Source organism: Colias eurytheme, chromosome 3 (assembly GCF_061535395.1).
Source record: "Colias eurytheme isolate Ceu_HAF_F1 chromosome 3, ilColEury1 Martin Lab GWU primary, whole genome shotgun sequence".
Lineage (NCBI taxonomy): Eukaryota > Metazoa > Arthropoda > Insecta > Lepidoptera > Pieridae > Colias > Colias eurytheme.
This window is the reverse complement of record NC_142982.1, coordinates 10,242,315-10,258,778: the sequence shown is the minus strand read 5'-3', so window position 1 is coordinate 10,258,778 and position 16,464 is coordinate 10,242,315. Positions and strand designations below refer to the sequence as shown.

The window sequence follows — 16,464 nt, the reverse complement described above, 5'->3', positions numbered from 1 at the left end:
AAATTAACATTAAATTCGCAAAGCACGATGTAGATTTGAATTTTTGGTATGTTGTTTGGATCAGTTAGGGTGATGTAAATCCCAATTTGCAACTTCGAAAAAGTTGTGCTCGCTGCGCACCACGTGATAAACTGCGAAAATTTTGGACTTTTTTCACTTTTTGCTCTAAAAGTCATAAACTATGCGTTTCCGACAAGTATGATTCAGTACATAAATTAAGGTTATTAAATTTGCAACAATTTAAGCCTAACCGCAGCTCTCTAAACCTTATAACGACTAAACTGTGGCCATTCGAAGATGGTTCATTTTTCCGGAAATATTGAAATTTTTAGTTTTGCTCCCGTTTGAAGCAAAATATTGGCAAAAACCGCTCGTTCTATGAGAAGTTCGTATAATAAAGTTGTAGTGCATTTAATTTTCTTTCATAAGAGCATAGAACAAAGTCTGTGAGACAAATATTTCACACAAAATATCTGAAAAACAAAAAGAAGGTAGAAATAGATTTTTAAAGAATTGAAACTGAGAGCATATAAAATCATAAAAAGAATAATACTTTTTCATTTGCAGGATAGGTAATTAACAAAATTACAAAATTTGGGAAAGTAGGAAAAAAGATTATACGCAAATAATAAACTGCGAAAATTTTGGACTTTTTTCACTTTTTGCTCTAAAAGTCATAAACTATGCGTTTCCGACAAGTATCATTCAGTACATAAATTAAGGTTATTAAATTTGCAACAATTTAAGCCTAATTAAAGCTCTCTAAATCTTATAGCGACTAAACTGTGGCCATTCGAAGATGGTTCATTTTTCCCGAAATATTGAAATTTTTAGTTTTGCTCCCGTTTGAAGCAAAATATTGGCAAAAACCGCTCGTTCTATGAGAAGGTCGTATAATAAAGTTGTAGTGCATTTAATTTTCTTTCATTAGAGCATAGAACAAAGTCTGTGAGACAAATAGTTCACTCACAATATCTGAAAAACAAAAAGAAGGTAGAAATAGATTTTTTAAGAATTGAAACTGAGGGCATATAAAATCATAAAAAGGATAATACTTTTTCATTTGCAGTATAGGTAATTAACAAAATTACAAAGCTAATTAAATTTGCAACAATTTAAGCCAAACCGCAGCTCTCTAAACCTTATAACAACTAAGCTGTGGCCTTTCAAAGATAGTCAGTTTTTCCCGAAAATTTCAAATTTTTAGTTTTGCTCCCGTTTGAACCAAAATATTGGCAAAAACCGCTCGTTCTATGAGAAAGTCGTATAATAAAGTTGTAGTGCATTTAATTTTCTTTCATTAGAGTATAGAACAAAGTCTGTGAGACAAATAGTTCACTCACAATATCTGAAAAACAAAAAGAAGGTAGAAATAGATTTTTAAAGAATATAATAAGGGCATATAAAATCATAAAAAGGATAATACTTTTTCATTTGCAGGATAGGTAATTAACAAAATTAAATTTTCTACAACTTTATTTTATGACCTTCTCATAGAACGAGCGGTTTTGCCAATATTTTGGTTCAAACGGGAGCAAAACTAAAAATTTGAAAATTTCGGGAAAAACTGACTATCTTTGAAAGGCCACAGCTTAGTTGTTATAAGGTTTAGAGAGCTGCGGTTAGGCTTAAATTGTTGCAAATTTAATTATCTTTGTAATTTTGTTAATTACCTATCCTGCAAATGAAAAAGTATTATCCTTTTTATGATTTTATATGCCCTCAGTTTCAATTCTTTAAAAATCTATTTCTACCTTCTTTTTGTTTTTCAGATATTGTGAGTGAACTATTTGTCTCACAGACTTTGTTCTATGCTCTTATGAAAGAAAATTAAATGCACTACAACTTTATTATACGAACTTCTCATAGAACGAGCGGTTTTTGCCAATATTTTGCTTCAAACGGGAGCAAAACTAAAAATTTCAATATTTCCGGAAAAATGAACCATCTTCGAATGGCCACAGTTTAGTCGTTATAAGATTTAGAGAGCTGCGGTTAGGCTTAAATTGTTGCAAATTTAATAACCTTAATTTATGTACTGAGTCATACTTGTCGAAAACGCATAGTTTATGACTTTTAGAGCAAAAAGTGAAAAAAGTCCAAAATTTTCGCAGTTTATCACGTGGTGCGCAGCGAGCACAACTTTTTCGAAGTTGCAAATTGGGATTTACATCACCCTAACTGATCCAAACAACATACCAAAAATTCAAATCTACATCGTGCTTTGCGAATTTAGGGTTTTTTAGTGTCGATTTCTACTGGCCTATCACTAATATTTTAGTTGATAAAACATGGAGTTTATTACAACAAGAATCACACACGCGCTATAATATTATATTTCACAGAACAATATTTCCCGCCCGCTTTTTTCACTATTTTAAAATTGGAACGACGTTCGTTCCATGCGCGTTTTTCTTTTTAATTCTTTACGGCCAGCACACTAATGTTTTGTTAAGGCGCAGATAATAAATTCGGAGTTTTAATAATGTTAGCAACACTAATTGAAGGTTATTAATCTTGAAACAGCAATGTTAGATATGCTTTGTAACTGACAGTAGCGGCTTTGAAAGGGACGACGTCGGAAAGTGACGTCAGCATTTATGAGGACAAAAGCTATCGTTGCGGCTTAATTATAAACTTCGCTTAACATGGTCTTTGTACGCACCGTTACATCAAAAGTAAGGTTGCGCTTTCGGATTATCATGATTACGGACTCTTTACAATGTTACTGACATATGAAGAAGTTTTGTTGGATCAACTTTACTTTAGGTACATGATTACATAAGTAGTATGATAAATCGTAATACTATTATGTATGTAATATGAATGTCATTAACCGTAATAGTTAGACATTTGATTCGTGAATTTTATTATTAAGTCAGTACTTATTTATTTATTTTAAACACTTTATTGTTCTGCCAACATTGTAATGTAGTAGGTACAACAAAAACTTAAACTAGGACAAATTAGCACTAGGATTTAATAATAGTAGCAAACAAAAATAGCTCACCAGCTTATTATTGTTTCATAATATATTAAATATTAAAATGTGTAATCAATAAGACAAAGACACAAAGATGTAATTAACTTTGTAACCGACCCCATCAAAACGTTGGTTAAGTAATCTTCCACGGACTTGCTGATATTTGGTTACGAATTACGATATACTTTTTGTTTAAAAAATATCAATTTTGATCCGACTGCTAAAGAATGAAGTCGGTTAAAAAGGGTTATGTTTTGTGTGTATAATTATACTTATTTGTTTTAAACACGACCAAGTTCGATCCGCTGGACGGATTTTGACTAATGAGGTGTCGTTGTAATCATCAGAATTGTGGTAGTAAATAATAATCTATACTAATATATACTAGTAATATTATAAAGAGGAAAGGTTTGTATGTATGTATGGTTTTCACGTATAAGCTACTGGACCGATTTTGATGAAATTTGGCACAGATAATCTTTAGACCCTGAAAAAGAACATAGGCTACCTTTTATTGCGAAATATCTACCACGGGCGAAGCCGGGACGGACCGCTAGTATGTTATAATATAATAGCAGTAAATAATAAAAAAAAACCATTGCTGTCGATTTTATTAAACACAAGATTTTATACGGGATTGCTTTTAATAATTTCTGTAAATAAGATTCTTATTGAGTAACTTTATATTTTCACACGCCTACGCGTAAACATCTCTTGAATAAATTAAAATTGTGAAATAATTATGGTATTATTTGTGTGGGATGATTATAATTTATAACCAAGAAGTAGCTCAAAATAATATTTGATAAAATTGTATCTATTTATAATTTTGTGTACTTAAAATAAGTGCTTTATGTACTAAAAACAGATCACGCTAACTTTGCCGGCATGAATTTTTTTGTATTGATCTGTATTAGAAATGTTGGTTGCTATTACTCCGTTAATATAATTAAAGATATAATATTAGATATCTATACTAATATTATAAAAGTGAAGTTTGTTTGCTTGAACGCGCTAATCTCAGAAACCACGGGGCCGATTTAAAAAAATAATTTCATTTTTTTTCATTTTTTTAAATCTTCCACTTATCGAGGAAATAGCCTTTAATTATTATATCATTACGCTAAGACCAATTGAAGCGGAGCAATGCGGGTAAAACCGCGGGGCACAGCTAGATATTAAAGGCTATTCAGACATCTTCATTCTAAAATTAACCTAAAATTAAGTATTCAAATACTAAAGGTATTATACTTATTATAACCACTTTTTTTAAGATGAGTGGTGGTAAGAATTAAAAAGTGATTCTGATGCATATTTCAAGTAGAAGTCAAGTTTATTTCAATACTAATTGGCCCACGTTCTCAATAGAGCAGAGAATATCTTATAAAAAAGAAACTGGAAAGATTTGCAACGTAGAGGTTACATATTTTTTAGTTAATAAATTTTAACTTAAACAATGAGAAAATATGATTTGCGACTTCAATACGCATTTTTAGAAATAATGATTAATTTTTAACGTTATTCTTAAAATTACACTCTATCATTGTTTCATCCACACTACATTTTTACGGTATTTTCAATAATGGTAGAAAGTTTTACTCTCTCGTAGGTCTGCAAGAGAATTCATAACATATGAGTATAACACTATAATAATGACGCTTTGCATATTACTTCAGAGAAAACGATCTTTGTAAAGAATGACAGTTTAGCAAATAGCAATATGCTTTTTTGGGAGGGGTACATGGTTTTCTAATCCGTTGAAATTTCACAGTTGCGTACTTTCTGGCACGTAAAACAATCCTTTTCAGCCCTGTTTAATTGAGGCATAGCTATATAAGTCTTCCCGAGACCGATCTTTACTCAAAGACTGAATAAAGACAGTCATAAAATAATTTGGTACTACCGCCAAAACAATTGGTAATAAAACCCAGAATTTATTCTATCTTGCAGATAATAGCACTAAAGATACAGTTAGATCCAAGAGATTTCATCAAAGGAACGAAAGCAACAAATGTGATCGTTTTGTACTTGAAATGGTATATATTCCTTTGAAGTGAGACTAATGAAATGTTAGTTACCTCATCGGCCTTTCTCTCTTTTTAGTGTATTCTTGCTTAATATTCTTGTATATAAAATTAGCTGTTGCTCACCGTGCCTCATTACCAGGAATATAAAAGTGTCTTTTTGATGGTAAATTACTACATAATATAAAACAAAGTCGCTTTCTCTGTCCTTATCTATGTTTAAATCTTTTAAACTAAAATAACGGACTTTGAAGCTGTTTCTTTTAATAGAGTGATTCAAGAGGAAGATTTTAGTATATTATTAGGTTTTACTCCAAGCGAGCGAAGCCGCGGGTGGAAAGCTAGTTTTGTATAAATTAATTTTGGAAAGAAAACTTACAGAATTTAATTTTTGAATATCAAACCAAATTTGTGATCTATTTTTGCTCAATGGAATCTATACAAATGTTATATTATAATATAAATAAAATACTCTGAAATCATATTCCTCTAAGTATACGATGTATTCACACAAATATATTTTTTCCAGTTACAGTTTCCACCTTACTAACTTAGAAACTAGATGAAATTTCCTCCTCCTAAATTTCCTTTTATGTACAAAAGAATTGAGTTAACAAACTTGATAACATTTTAGCTGTCGCAGTACAAGTACAGTCCAACTTCGAAAAGGAAGTATCGAAGAAGAATACAGTGATGGACGGACGGAAATAATACAGTCGACTTTTGCCTTATTTTTTAAATAAAATGTATAGTAATTGAATTTTTCATTTATTTTATAGAACTTAAATTTTTCTGTATGAGATTTCACATTGGTTTTTTGGAACAGTCATGTATTGTACCGCGATGAGCGTCTAGGGCCCTTCGTGATATTTTTCATCCATTTCTGTAAAGGTTAGTTGCCAAAAAAGATTTTTAAATAATATTTTATGCGTTTTCATAGTTGAAAAATTCTCACACTTTAAAATGTTCTCTATAGTGTGCATGAAAATGTCATGCGGAGGCATTAAGCAAACAGGTCTATTTAAACAGAACATCTCGCCAACGAATTTCAGAATCTAAATTACCTTGACATTTGATCTTTTAACTAAACTCGGTAACCTTTCGCTAGTCAAAATAGTGTTATCTAAATAATTGTTCGCTTTCGTAGTATTTGTATTCTCTTTGTTGTTCGCGTGGAAGTGAGAGAAACTAATTTCTTGTTTAAAATTTGACAGAAAAGTGGAGACTCCCTTGTCTTATGTCAATTTTGACAAAAGATTAATAGATTAATAATTTTTAATCGACAGATATAGAAGACAAAGTAACAAGACTAAAATAAAAATGATGTAACTAGTAAATATATTACCTATGTAAGAAATTTTTTAATAACAGAAAAAGTAAGACTTTTGAATGATTCTAAATAAAAAAAAAGGAATAAAGTTCTTACTGATGGAGTTTAGAAACCATTAATAAAAAGGCAAAATATTTACTAACTCTAATCAATTAAAACCGGGTAAATACGGGTAAGAAGTTTTAATAAAAGAGGAAATAGGTAGCGGTGCTAGAAATGTTCAATTTAAATGTCTAGGTAAGTAATGAACTATTTGAAACTCTTTTTACTAGGCACCACAAATTGTAAGTCTCTATTAAAAAAGGTTCATTCAATGAAAACAATTTAAAAAAATTAAGATAAAATTATCTTATAAACATTAATGTGACATAACTGTAAATCTATCTTATATATAAAAATGAATCGCAAAATGTGTTGGTAAGCGCATAACTCGAGAACGGCTGAACCGATTTCGATAATTCTTTTTTTATTATATTCCTTGAAGTACGAGGATGGTTCTTATGTAGAGAAAACGTAAACATGTACCACGGGCGAAGCCGGGGCGGACCGCTAGTATGTATATATATATAAAAGAAAGTCGTGTTAGTTACTCCATTTATAACTCAAGAACGGCTGAACCGATTTAGCTGAAAATTGGCAGGAAGGTAGTTTAGAGCCAGGAGAAGGACATAAGATACAAAATATGTACCACGGGTGAAGCCGGGGCGGACCACTAGTAATATAGTAAAACTTCATAAAAAATGCGTCACTTTATATAAATTTAACGGTATGAAGCCTAAATGCTAATTGATAATTGAATTTAGTGCAATACGTATTAAGGATCTACATAGAGATTATATATAGCTTGAAATAATTCTAGTTTGCTCCAGTTTGTTAATTTAAGTTGGACTCCTCAGAAACGGGGACTTTGAAACAAACTATTCGGTTATCTACAAGATAAGGTTATATGCAAGTTGGAAATTCTTAGAATGTTAAACAATTAAACGCAGTAAGTACTAAGTTATTCTGCTATATGTCCATATAATTTAATACATTATTTTTTATAGCCAAAACCATTTTTACGCGAGTATTTAGAAATTAAAGACTTTTTAACGAATTTGAGTTAAGAGTACGTATTAGAGGAAGTGAAGCAGGCATGTCTAATATTATACTGAGGTAGAACAACAATAGAAATACATAAGGTAATCGAATTGCATTCATAAGTAACGAACTTCTGTAAAGGCGTACTCATTCCGATTGCTACATAAACTCACCTCTAACTAGCGTCAGTATGCCCACGGGCATGACCAACACCGCCACCAGGAGGTCCGTTATCGCCAACGACATCAAGAAATAATTCGTCACATTCTGCAACCGCCTCTCCAAGTAAATCGCCAAGCACACTAACACATTCCCAGCCGCTGTACACACAACCAACACTAACGCGATCAGTGCCCACCAATTGTTCACGTCTTCAACCTTATCGTCCGTTTCCGTTCCATTGCCGGTTTTCTCTTCAATTATACTATAGTTGCTCGTTATAACACCCCAAGTTACGTTAAAGTTATCGATAGCATCGCCAGTTGGATAGATAATGAACTCCAGCTCATTCATTGTTAGGCGCTTGCGATGTCGTTTTCAATTTCATTTTGCGGAAGCGATTCATCTTATTTCATAAATGTGGTATATTGTATTCGGCGGGTCCATTTTCTTGTTCATTCTTGGTGTAGCATCACTGTTACATTTATCATCTGTAAAAGAAAATTGATATTATTGTATTGTGTTGATAACGATCCATTATAGGTAGTTGATCATGATATAAGACGCTTTAGAATTTTTTTACCAACTTTTTCATTATATATCTATTATTAAAGCAATTTTAAATGATTGTTTGATAGCATTCAAATCAATAGTAATTTGTAGCTGACCTAATAGCTTCAGTAAGCTATAATAATACCTACTTATAATCGTATTAAGGCTATTGTTTTAAAAACTAATAAATGCTCTAAACTAATTGTAAACCATAAGCTACTGATATATTTTAATATTATGTTCAATATTTTGTCACCCTTTTATTTATGTCAATTATTATTTCAGTCTCCACAGTCAGTCTCTAAATTAACGATACTTATATATATTGTTCAACCGCATACATTGGAATGGATCGGACGCTAACTACAATGGATAGTGTGTGATCTAATCATAGGTTTCCTGGGTACAGTTCCCGGTAAAAAAGAAAAAGTTTCAGTTTGGCAAACACAGAATCACCTTCTTGTAAATAAAATTATCACTCAAACAGACGTATAATGCACCCGCAACCTACCCCACAAGGGGACACTTTTTTAAGCAGTTTTTGCTGAGTTCGTTCACTAGTTTCACTAATGATTGTGTAGTTCTCTACTCCATTAAAAATTTCTCATTTCTCTTTATTTCTCATGAACGGGAATGGCAGTGGTCGGAACAAGTTAATTTCTTAATGTAGTTATTTCTTCACAATCTTATAACGCTGTTATAAGCAGTCTTATTATAACTTGTTAAGTTTCAAACCGGTAATATAATTAAGTTTTCCAAGTTTTTCTCATTTCTTATGTTTTTACAAAGATTTTAATTTGTTTATGAAACTTGCTTCCTTATTACGCTGGATTAAGTTTTTAAAGAGATTTATTTATTAGCATCGAAACTATCTTAAGATTAAAAACAGAATCAGTTCTTCATAGATATAATATGATAATTATTAAATGTAAATCTGTTATTTTATCAACAAGTAATAATGAAAAACTAATTTTTAATTTGTTTAATTATATCGCAAAACTTTATCCAGTCATGATATCGGTATTGTATTAAAATTACTAACATTACAAAAATTTTTTGATATATAGATAAAGTTTATGATATCTTACAAGAAGATGTTAATAAATAAATTCACAATTCTTAAAAACTTTAATAAAATTAAACTAGACAGCCATAAGAATTTCTTTCAAGGGGGATAATGAGAGGAATAAAGCCTTCGGCTTTCCTTTTTAGCGTAATGGCGCATTTAATTGGGTATTAAGGTGATAAAATATGGTAATCTTTATTTTGGATATTATTTTAGCTGTAGCTAATGTTCAAAAAAATGAAATAAAAAACACATTGTTTATATCATGTCATTTTTTAATACTTGAAGCTTAAAAAACTAAAAACTCACTGTAATGATGGGATTAACTAAACGTGAGATAGTTTAGTTACTCATATACCTACAAAGTACACGTAAGAAAATTATTTAATACAGGCAATCTAAATCAGAATAATAAGATAGTCTTATATTAAAAATGAAAGATCACAATAATTACGTAAAACACACATTAATATTAGAATCTTCATTAATTCTTTTACAGTTTGCTAAAATTCTAACTTCAACGAACGGCAAATAATATACCAGATTCATAGCAGCATTAGGGTGCTTCTCCACTAGGGATGTACTATGCTATGATGCAGTGGAGGTGTTTGATATCCACCAATCATAAATTCGCATAGGTTAGCACTGGTAGAATAATTCAACTAAGATACGCTTTATATATGGAGGAATAGCGTGGATGTGTGCTATGAATGTGTGATATAGATACTCGTATGTGCTATGAATGTGTGCTTTGGATGCGTGCTGTCACGAGTGGTGTAGCTATGCGCGGTGCCTAGGTACTATCGATACATCGATCATTGGAAACGGTCACAATATAGTTTCACAGCATAGCTATTACATTTTCGCAGTACAGCTGCATAGCTACTGCGCCCGATGGGAAGAAAGACGTATCTAACACTTTTTCCAAATTTGACTGATATACTTTGGTGGCAAAGCACCCTTAAGGCCGAAACACGATAGTACAAGTTGAGTTAGCATATCAAAGGTTGCTATTAGCATTCTCTATTGCCTCTATACAGTGCCTGTATTATATCGCAAAGAGTATAATAGCTGACGTGGCAATTAGTTTTGTTTTAGGTTTAACCGACTTGCGTTTTGGTGGTTAATGTGTAATAAATATTCCGTTATAACGTTAATTAGATTATAAATATTGCTAATAGTTTTTTAAGCTATAATATATTTTGTTTTCATGAGAACTTTATCTAACAAATACAATTATTAATATATTCATGAAAATTATTGTATTGTCACCGATTCGAGATTAGTAGGTATACATAGTTTTCATTAAACCTATCCATTTAAATTGGGCCAAAATGCATAAATAAAATAAAATAAAAAGCCTATATTGTTGATCTTAATTTAAATTACAAAACTTTTCTAAGTATGCCTAAGAACTAATTACTACTAACATTTACTAATTATACTTTATAAACTGAACAATTTATATTTAAGTGATTTTAGTTCGGCAAACGGTAGTTACTCCTCAACTTGTCTTCTGACAAAGGCCTCCTCTATAGATCGCCATTCTGTTCTGTCCCTGGGCTTTCGAGTCCACGTTGGACCTGCTATTTTCCGAATACCATCTTCCCATCTCGTAATGTACTATACATATAGCTAATTATTAAGCGTGTTAAAAATTAGCGTTATCGCTCCATTCTCTTTAATATGCAGATATGCATAGATACATAGAGAGGGAAGAAGGAACAGGGTAATTATTTAATAAAATTTGAATATTATCTGCGAGTTATTGCCTAATTTTAGTCCTGTTTTTGACTTATAGCTGAAACATTCCATCCATTTATCTTCATTGTAATGTATTTTTTATAATTTTTTATGACAAAATACGAAATTGAAGATCTAAAAATATCTAATGTGTACACTGTTAAAATACATCGTTACACGCAAAAATTTATAGTTGAAATTTATTCCCCAATTCCGCAAATTACACTTTTAAGTAAAACGAAACGTTTTGATGGATTGATGTAATATTTCACGAATAGCGGTCAGGTAATAGCGCGTTAAAATATAGGGCTATTTCCCTTGATAGTGCTATTTTTACCGTGAATAATTGACTTGACAGTTTTCTTGGATTTAGTAACGATAATTTATAAAACAATCGGTATTTATGACTCAAAGGCTTCATTTTTGTTTTTAAATTAGTTTTAGGTATGTAGTAGGTAGGTATTTGACCATCGCACGGTGGAAAGCGACAAGAGTGGTCTAGGAAGTAGGGAAGAGGTATGAGTAAGGTTTCCTTATTCCGGTCGGGTCCGTGGGTTACGCCCCCGGTGTGTTTTGCCCCCGTGGTGGAAGCCCCCGATTTTAAATTAAGTTATTATAGTTGATTTCGCCGAAATAAAAATATTTTTTACTAGATACAGACGATGAAAAAAGTGTTTCGGAACCAAATACGTAGACAAACTTACTAAATAAGTATTCTAACTAACACAATATTGGATACTATAAACATGCTACAAGGATATTCACTTTATTACTATATTACAATTATTTACTTTAGATGCATTACTTTGTACTTTGTCTAAACGAGGCGCCCGTGCCCGGCCAAACTGGTTTTACACAATAGCCAGATCGAATTCTAAAAGAAAGAGATAGGTAGTCAAAGAAAGGGAAAGATAGGGTTGAAAACAATAGAGTCCAGGGTGACGGACAGTGAAAATAGCAAACATAGCGATGGGCACTCGATGGGCACTATTTCTATCCCTTTCCCACATAGTTGCAATATGTTACTGATAAGAAAGTTTAGTCGGTCATGTTAACTCAAAATGGCAAGTCCAGGTCCTTCACGGGGTTTAGCACAAACCAATTACAAAATAATTTCAAATAAACTAGGTGGAAGAACGTTACTACATGTCGGATTTGCTTATAATCTTCATAGGAAAAATAATAAATCGAGTGTGTGGACATGCGTAAATAAAAGACATGGCAAGTGTAGTGGTTCTATAAAATTAAGTGAGGAAAGTGACAATGTACAAATCCAAAAGTGTCATAATGCTTGTGATAATGCTGAGTGTCAACCTAACTTAATGAAAAATGAAGTTAGAGTTGTTATGGAAAAATTAAAAAAGGAAGTGAAAACGAGTTTCTCGAGCTCTATACAACAAAAATTTGAAACAAAATTTGCCGAGTTAAAAAACACAGACACAGCCTTCGATGAATACATACCCAAATTCAATAATATCAAGCAACAGTTATACAACTCTCGAAAGAAAGCCTTAAATGTAGAAAAGACACAGTTTCGTAATCCAGCTGAAGTCATTATACCTGAGATTTTTCAAAAATATCTATTAGTTGATTACTGTGAGAACGACAACAGAATTATAGTATTCGTATCAGCACAGGCTTTAAAACACATCAAAAATATACAACACTACTTCGGGGATGGTACATTTGATTGTTGTCCAGGTCCATTTTACCAAATATTTACCATGTAACCTCCATAGTCACTGCATATAAATGACTTAAATTACATAATTTAATTACAAAGTTCAAATCATCCTAATATTTTTACTATGTTTTTCTTCTTTTGTTATCTGTGATTTTAAATGTTAATTGTTTTTATTATATTTTAGTGTTTGAACATTCTGTTACCAATCTTCTAAATATTTAAGTGGATGCCTACCTATATACTTAGTACGTAAATAGTATATAAGTACTTAAAATAATCCTAATTTTAAACTGTGATTTTTAATTTCGTATCTGTGATTTTGCATGTTATTGTTGCTTTATTTTAATGTTTGGTTTTATTTGTTATCAAAGTTGTATTTACGTAGATACCTATTATTATTTATTAGACATTTAATTTAATTTTTATTACATATTAAGTACCTACGTATTACCTATTATTACCCATTAGTACCTATTATTAGATAAGCAAACGTTTGTTACACCGACATTGTTAATAAAGATTTATAATAATAAACTATGATTTTGATTTTAATAATGAACCATGACTTAGACATTTTTTATAATAGGTTACACTTTGCTATCTGACTGTACTTTTGATAAAAATATTTAACTAATAAATATTATAGTACTAAAACGAAATCGGGGGCTTCCACCACGGGGGCAAAACACACTGGGGGCGTAACCTACGGACCCTTCCGGTCGATGTAATTCTGACTGTCAGCTAGCAATTATGCTGCCTTTCTGTTATTATACCTATTCAAAAGTTATAAATGTAAATAAAGAGTTTATAACTCGGTTTTATATAATTATTAAAATTGATAACTTAGTTCGTGGACTCCCACTTTCACGACATATTGTCGGTACCTTTTAAATACTCCGTCTCATATCCCACGTTTTATAAAAATTGATACCGTAACTATTTGTATGAAGACTTGAACATACAGATGAGTTATAAATGGGGAATAATGCCAATCAATCAAACGATTAAACAAACTAAAATACATTTTAAATATGTTACAAAACAAACATCTGTAACAATAAAATTCCGCTTTCATTCCGTTCAAATTATATTTCTATCAAAATTCCGGACCGAATTTGGTACGAAATAACATGTTAAACCCGATTCATATAATGGACCACTTTTCCTGTTCAACGCTTGCCACATCGGATTTCTTTTATCTGGAATCAAAGTTTTGTCCTACTTCCGAAATTGGTCCTTTTACGCCTTATGGATAGTTCGGTATTTCTCTTTTACTAGTGCGTCCATCATTTAAAACTGTTACCTATTGTTAATATAATGAATCACTAACCTAACCTAAACTTATGTAAATAACCTACTCTAAATCTTTAACTAACGAATGAAATTTTTTATAAATACCTGTTTAAAATTAAGTTTCTAATATCTTAATGGGAACAAATGTCTTTAAACCTTAAATCAGATGTGTTATGTGTTTTCAATTTTAACGACAAAATTATTGAACCTACTTTGAACAACACTCGCAGAAAACTGTTTGAAACGCCGGCTTCAAACCGGCGTTTCAAACAGTTTGTGGTAATAATATTTTAGACTCATCATCATAATCATCAGTCCATATACGCTCCCACAGCTGGGACACGAACTTCCTATGAGGGTACAGGTCATAATTCACCTGTCATGCTGGTTGGAAGATGTCACATGACGTCGAACTTTCAACACGTCAGTTCCCTCACGATGTTTTCCTTCACCGTTTTAGCAGTGGTGTTGTTATAACATGCGCAGATAAATTGAAAAATCAATTTATTTCCTGCGCACTCGCCTGGTCTCAAAGCCCCAACTTATCTATCTGACGTCCGAGGTCCTCTCCCACTGAGCCACCACTGGTCTTTTAGACTAAGTATATAAAATTGTGCAAACTGTTCGTAAACAAACCCTTACGACTCGACCCCTTTTGTATGCAATTTTTTGTTTATATTTGGTGCCTGAGAATGGGTTGAAAACAATTTTTTATACCCTTAAGTGACAAGGGTGTCCCGAACAACGTCCGCTGGGTCTGTTAATTTTGTTATATTTATATATACAAAAACGTTGTTTTTATTTCTTTGCTTGCTTTTGCGATATTACATACATATTGTTTAATGATTACATATACCTTCCTGATTGGAGAGGTCATTGTTTAAACTAAAACATAGTATAATTAATGTATGTACCTACAATTTTTGTGTAAACCGCAGTTTGTGTATTTTTGAGACAAATATTTTTTTTATATCAACTATCAAGGCATTAATCACATTTTAAATCCTGTCTTATTTTCTACGTAAGTGTAACATTGAGTAAGTGGGTATATTCGTGTACAAAACACAAGAAAACACAATAGGTACACAGATTTTTAAAAGAGCAACTGCGGAGTTTCTTGCCTGTTCTTTTCCGTAGTAACTGCTTTCCGATGGTCATTGGTAAACCTATCTTATGACTATTCAAAAGTGCTTCTAGAAGTTTAGTTGAATGAATAAATGTTTTAGTTTGAGTTCGAGTTTAATCATGATTGAAAGGGTCACTAACCTCAGCAGTCAATAATCACTAGTATTATTTAGTAAGCATGTTATAGTCTGTGTTCCCCGACGAGTACAATATGGGAGTCTTCAAGCGTAGAGTGAACAGGTACCTTCTAGGGAAGCGCGTTCCATCTTAGACCACATCTCAGCTTAACATCAGGCGAGATTGTGGTCAAGCGCTTCACCATTACCAATAAAAAAAAAATCAATAGAGAGATGAGAAATGGCTTCATTGAATGAAGGTTCAACGTATCCTGTCAAGTTCGGCTTATAACTCCATCTTGTTTGGCTTTTGTTGTACGGTTTATGTTTAAGATTTAAATAAATTAAAATAAATGCTATAATAGATTTGTTTCCTTGCAATCTCCTACTTACCTACTAATTATATATTTAAGAAATCATATTTACGTTTTCAAATTTATTTTTACACATTTTATAGACAGCTGAGAATCACCTCATATACCTATAGCATGCATTAATTTATAATATTACTAGCTGCGTGCCGCGGTTTTACTCTCGAAAATGAGTTTTCTTTTTAATCCTAATATTCCTGTGGGATAAAAAAAAACCGTTCAAAATCAGCCGTTCTCGAGATGAGTCGGAACAAACAGGTAGACGGAAACAAACTGTAAAAATGAATATTTTTGTATCTGTACTTTGTATCCATATACATTTAGTAAAAAGCTGTTATTTTAATATAACAAACAGACACTCCAATTTTATTATTGGTAAAAATGTTATTATAGGACCATAATATTTTGTGACCCTTTAGAGCCCAATCAATATGACATAGGTCGATAGGCACCGTTATTACCTGACCTTCAGAAATTTAACCATATCCCCTAGTCTGACATTGTCGCGTAGAAATATTTGTATACTTTAATAATAAATTAGGGAACTTATAACGACGAAAACATATTATTAAAGAATAATAATGTGATACTAAAAGTAAATTAATATGTTTACCTATACTAAAAGTAAAATACGCTACGCTGAAGAAGAAAATAAGAGTTGAAAATGATTTTATTTGAATGGAACTAACAAAAAAATCATAAATAAGCAATAAATAATGCTTGGTGCTTTTAATTTTTTCTGTTCCTCTATTTTCAATGTAGGATTTTACAATTATATCGAGAATTATCAGACCGTAAAAAGTGAGACTAAATCATAAGGTTACCTAAGGTAATTTTACCAAATCTCCATAAAAATAATTCTTCATCCTACTTCATGAAAGGATTTGCTTTAAGTACATTAACGTACAGACTACAGTCTCTGTCTAACATATCACTTT

General features: G+C 31.6%; 2 protein-coding genes across 2 annotated transcripts in view; one reads left to right on the top strand and one right to left on the bottom strand.

Annotated features, from left to right (window-relative positions):
- 5-HT2B (5-hydroxytryptamine receptor 2B) overlaps positions 1–16,464 on the bottom strand; it is a 101,081-nt gene that overhangs the window by 24,355 nt on the left and 60,262 nt on the right. Inside the window, exon 2 of the mRNA XM_090118389.1 lies at positions 7,591–8,067. Coding sequence (XP_089974515.1) covers positions 7,591–7,930 — 340 coding nt within the window. The 5' untranslated portion in view covers positions 7,931–8,067. The remainder of the gene's footprint in view (positions 1–7,590; positions 8,068–16,464) is intronic.
- On the top strand, positions 11,922–12,667 carry LOC149909942 (uncharacterized). Its single transcript, XM_090120209.1, has one exon. The coding sequence runs from the start codon at positions 11,999–12,001 to the stop codon at positions 12,665–12,667; it is 669 nt and encodes a 222-aa protein (XP_089976335.1). The 5' UTR covers positions 11,922–11,998.

Excerpts from the sequence above, each read along its gene's own strand:
- LOC149909942 (XM_090120209.1), top strand. The coding sequence starts at position 11,999 with ATGGCAAGTCCAGGTCCTTCACGGGGTTTAGCACAAACCAATTACAAA.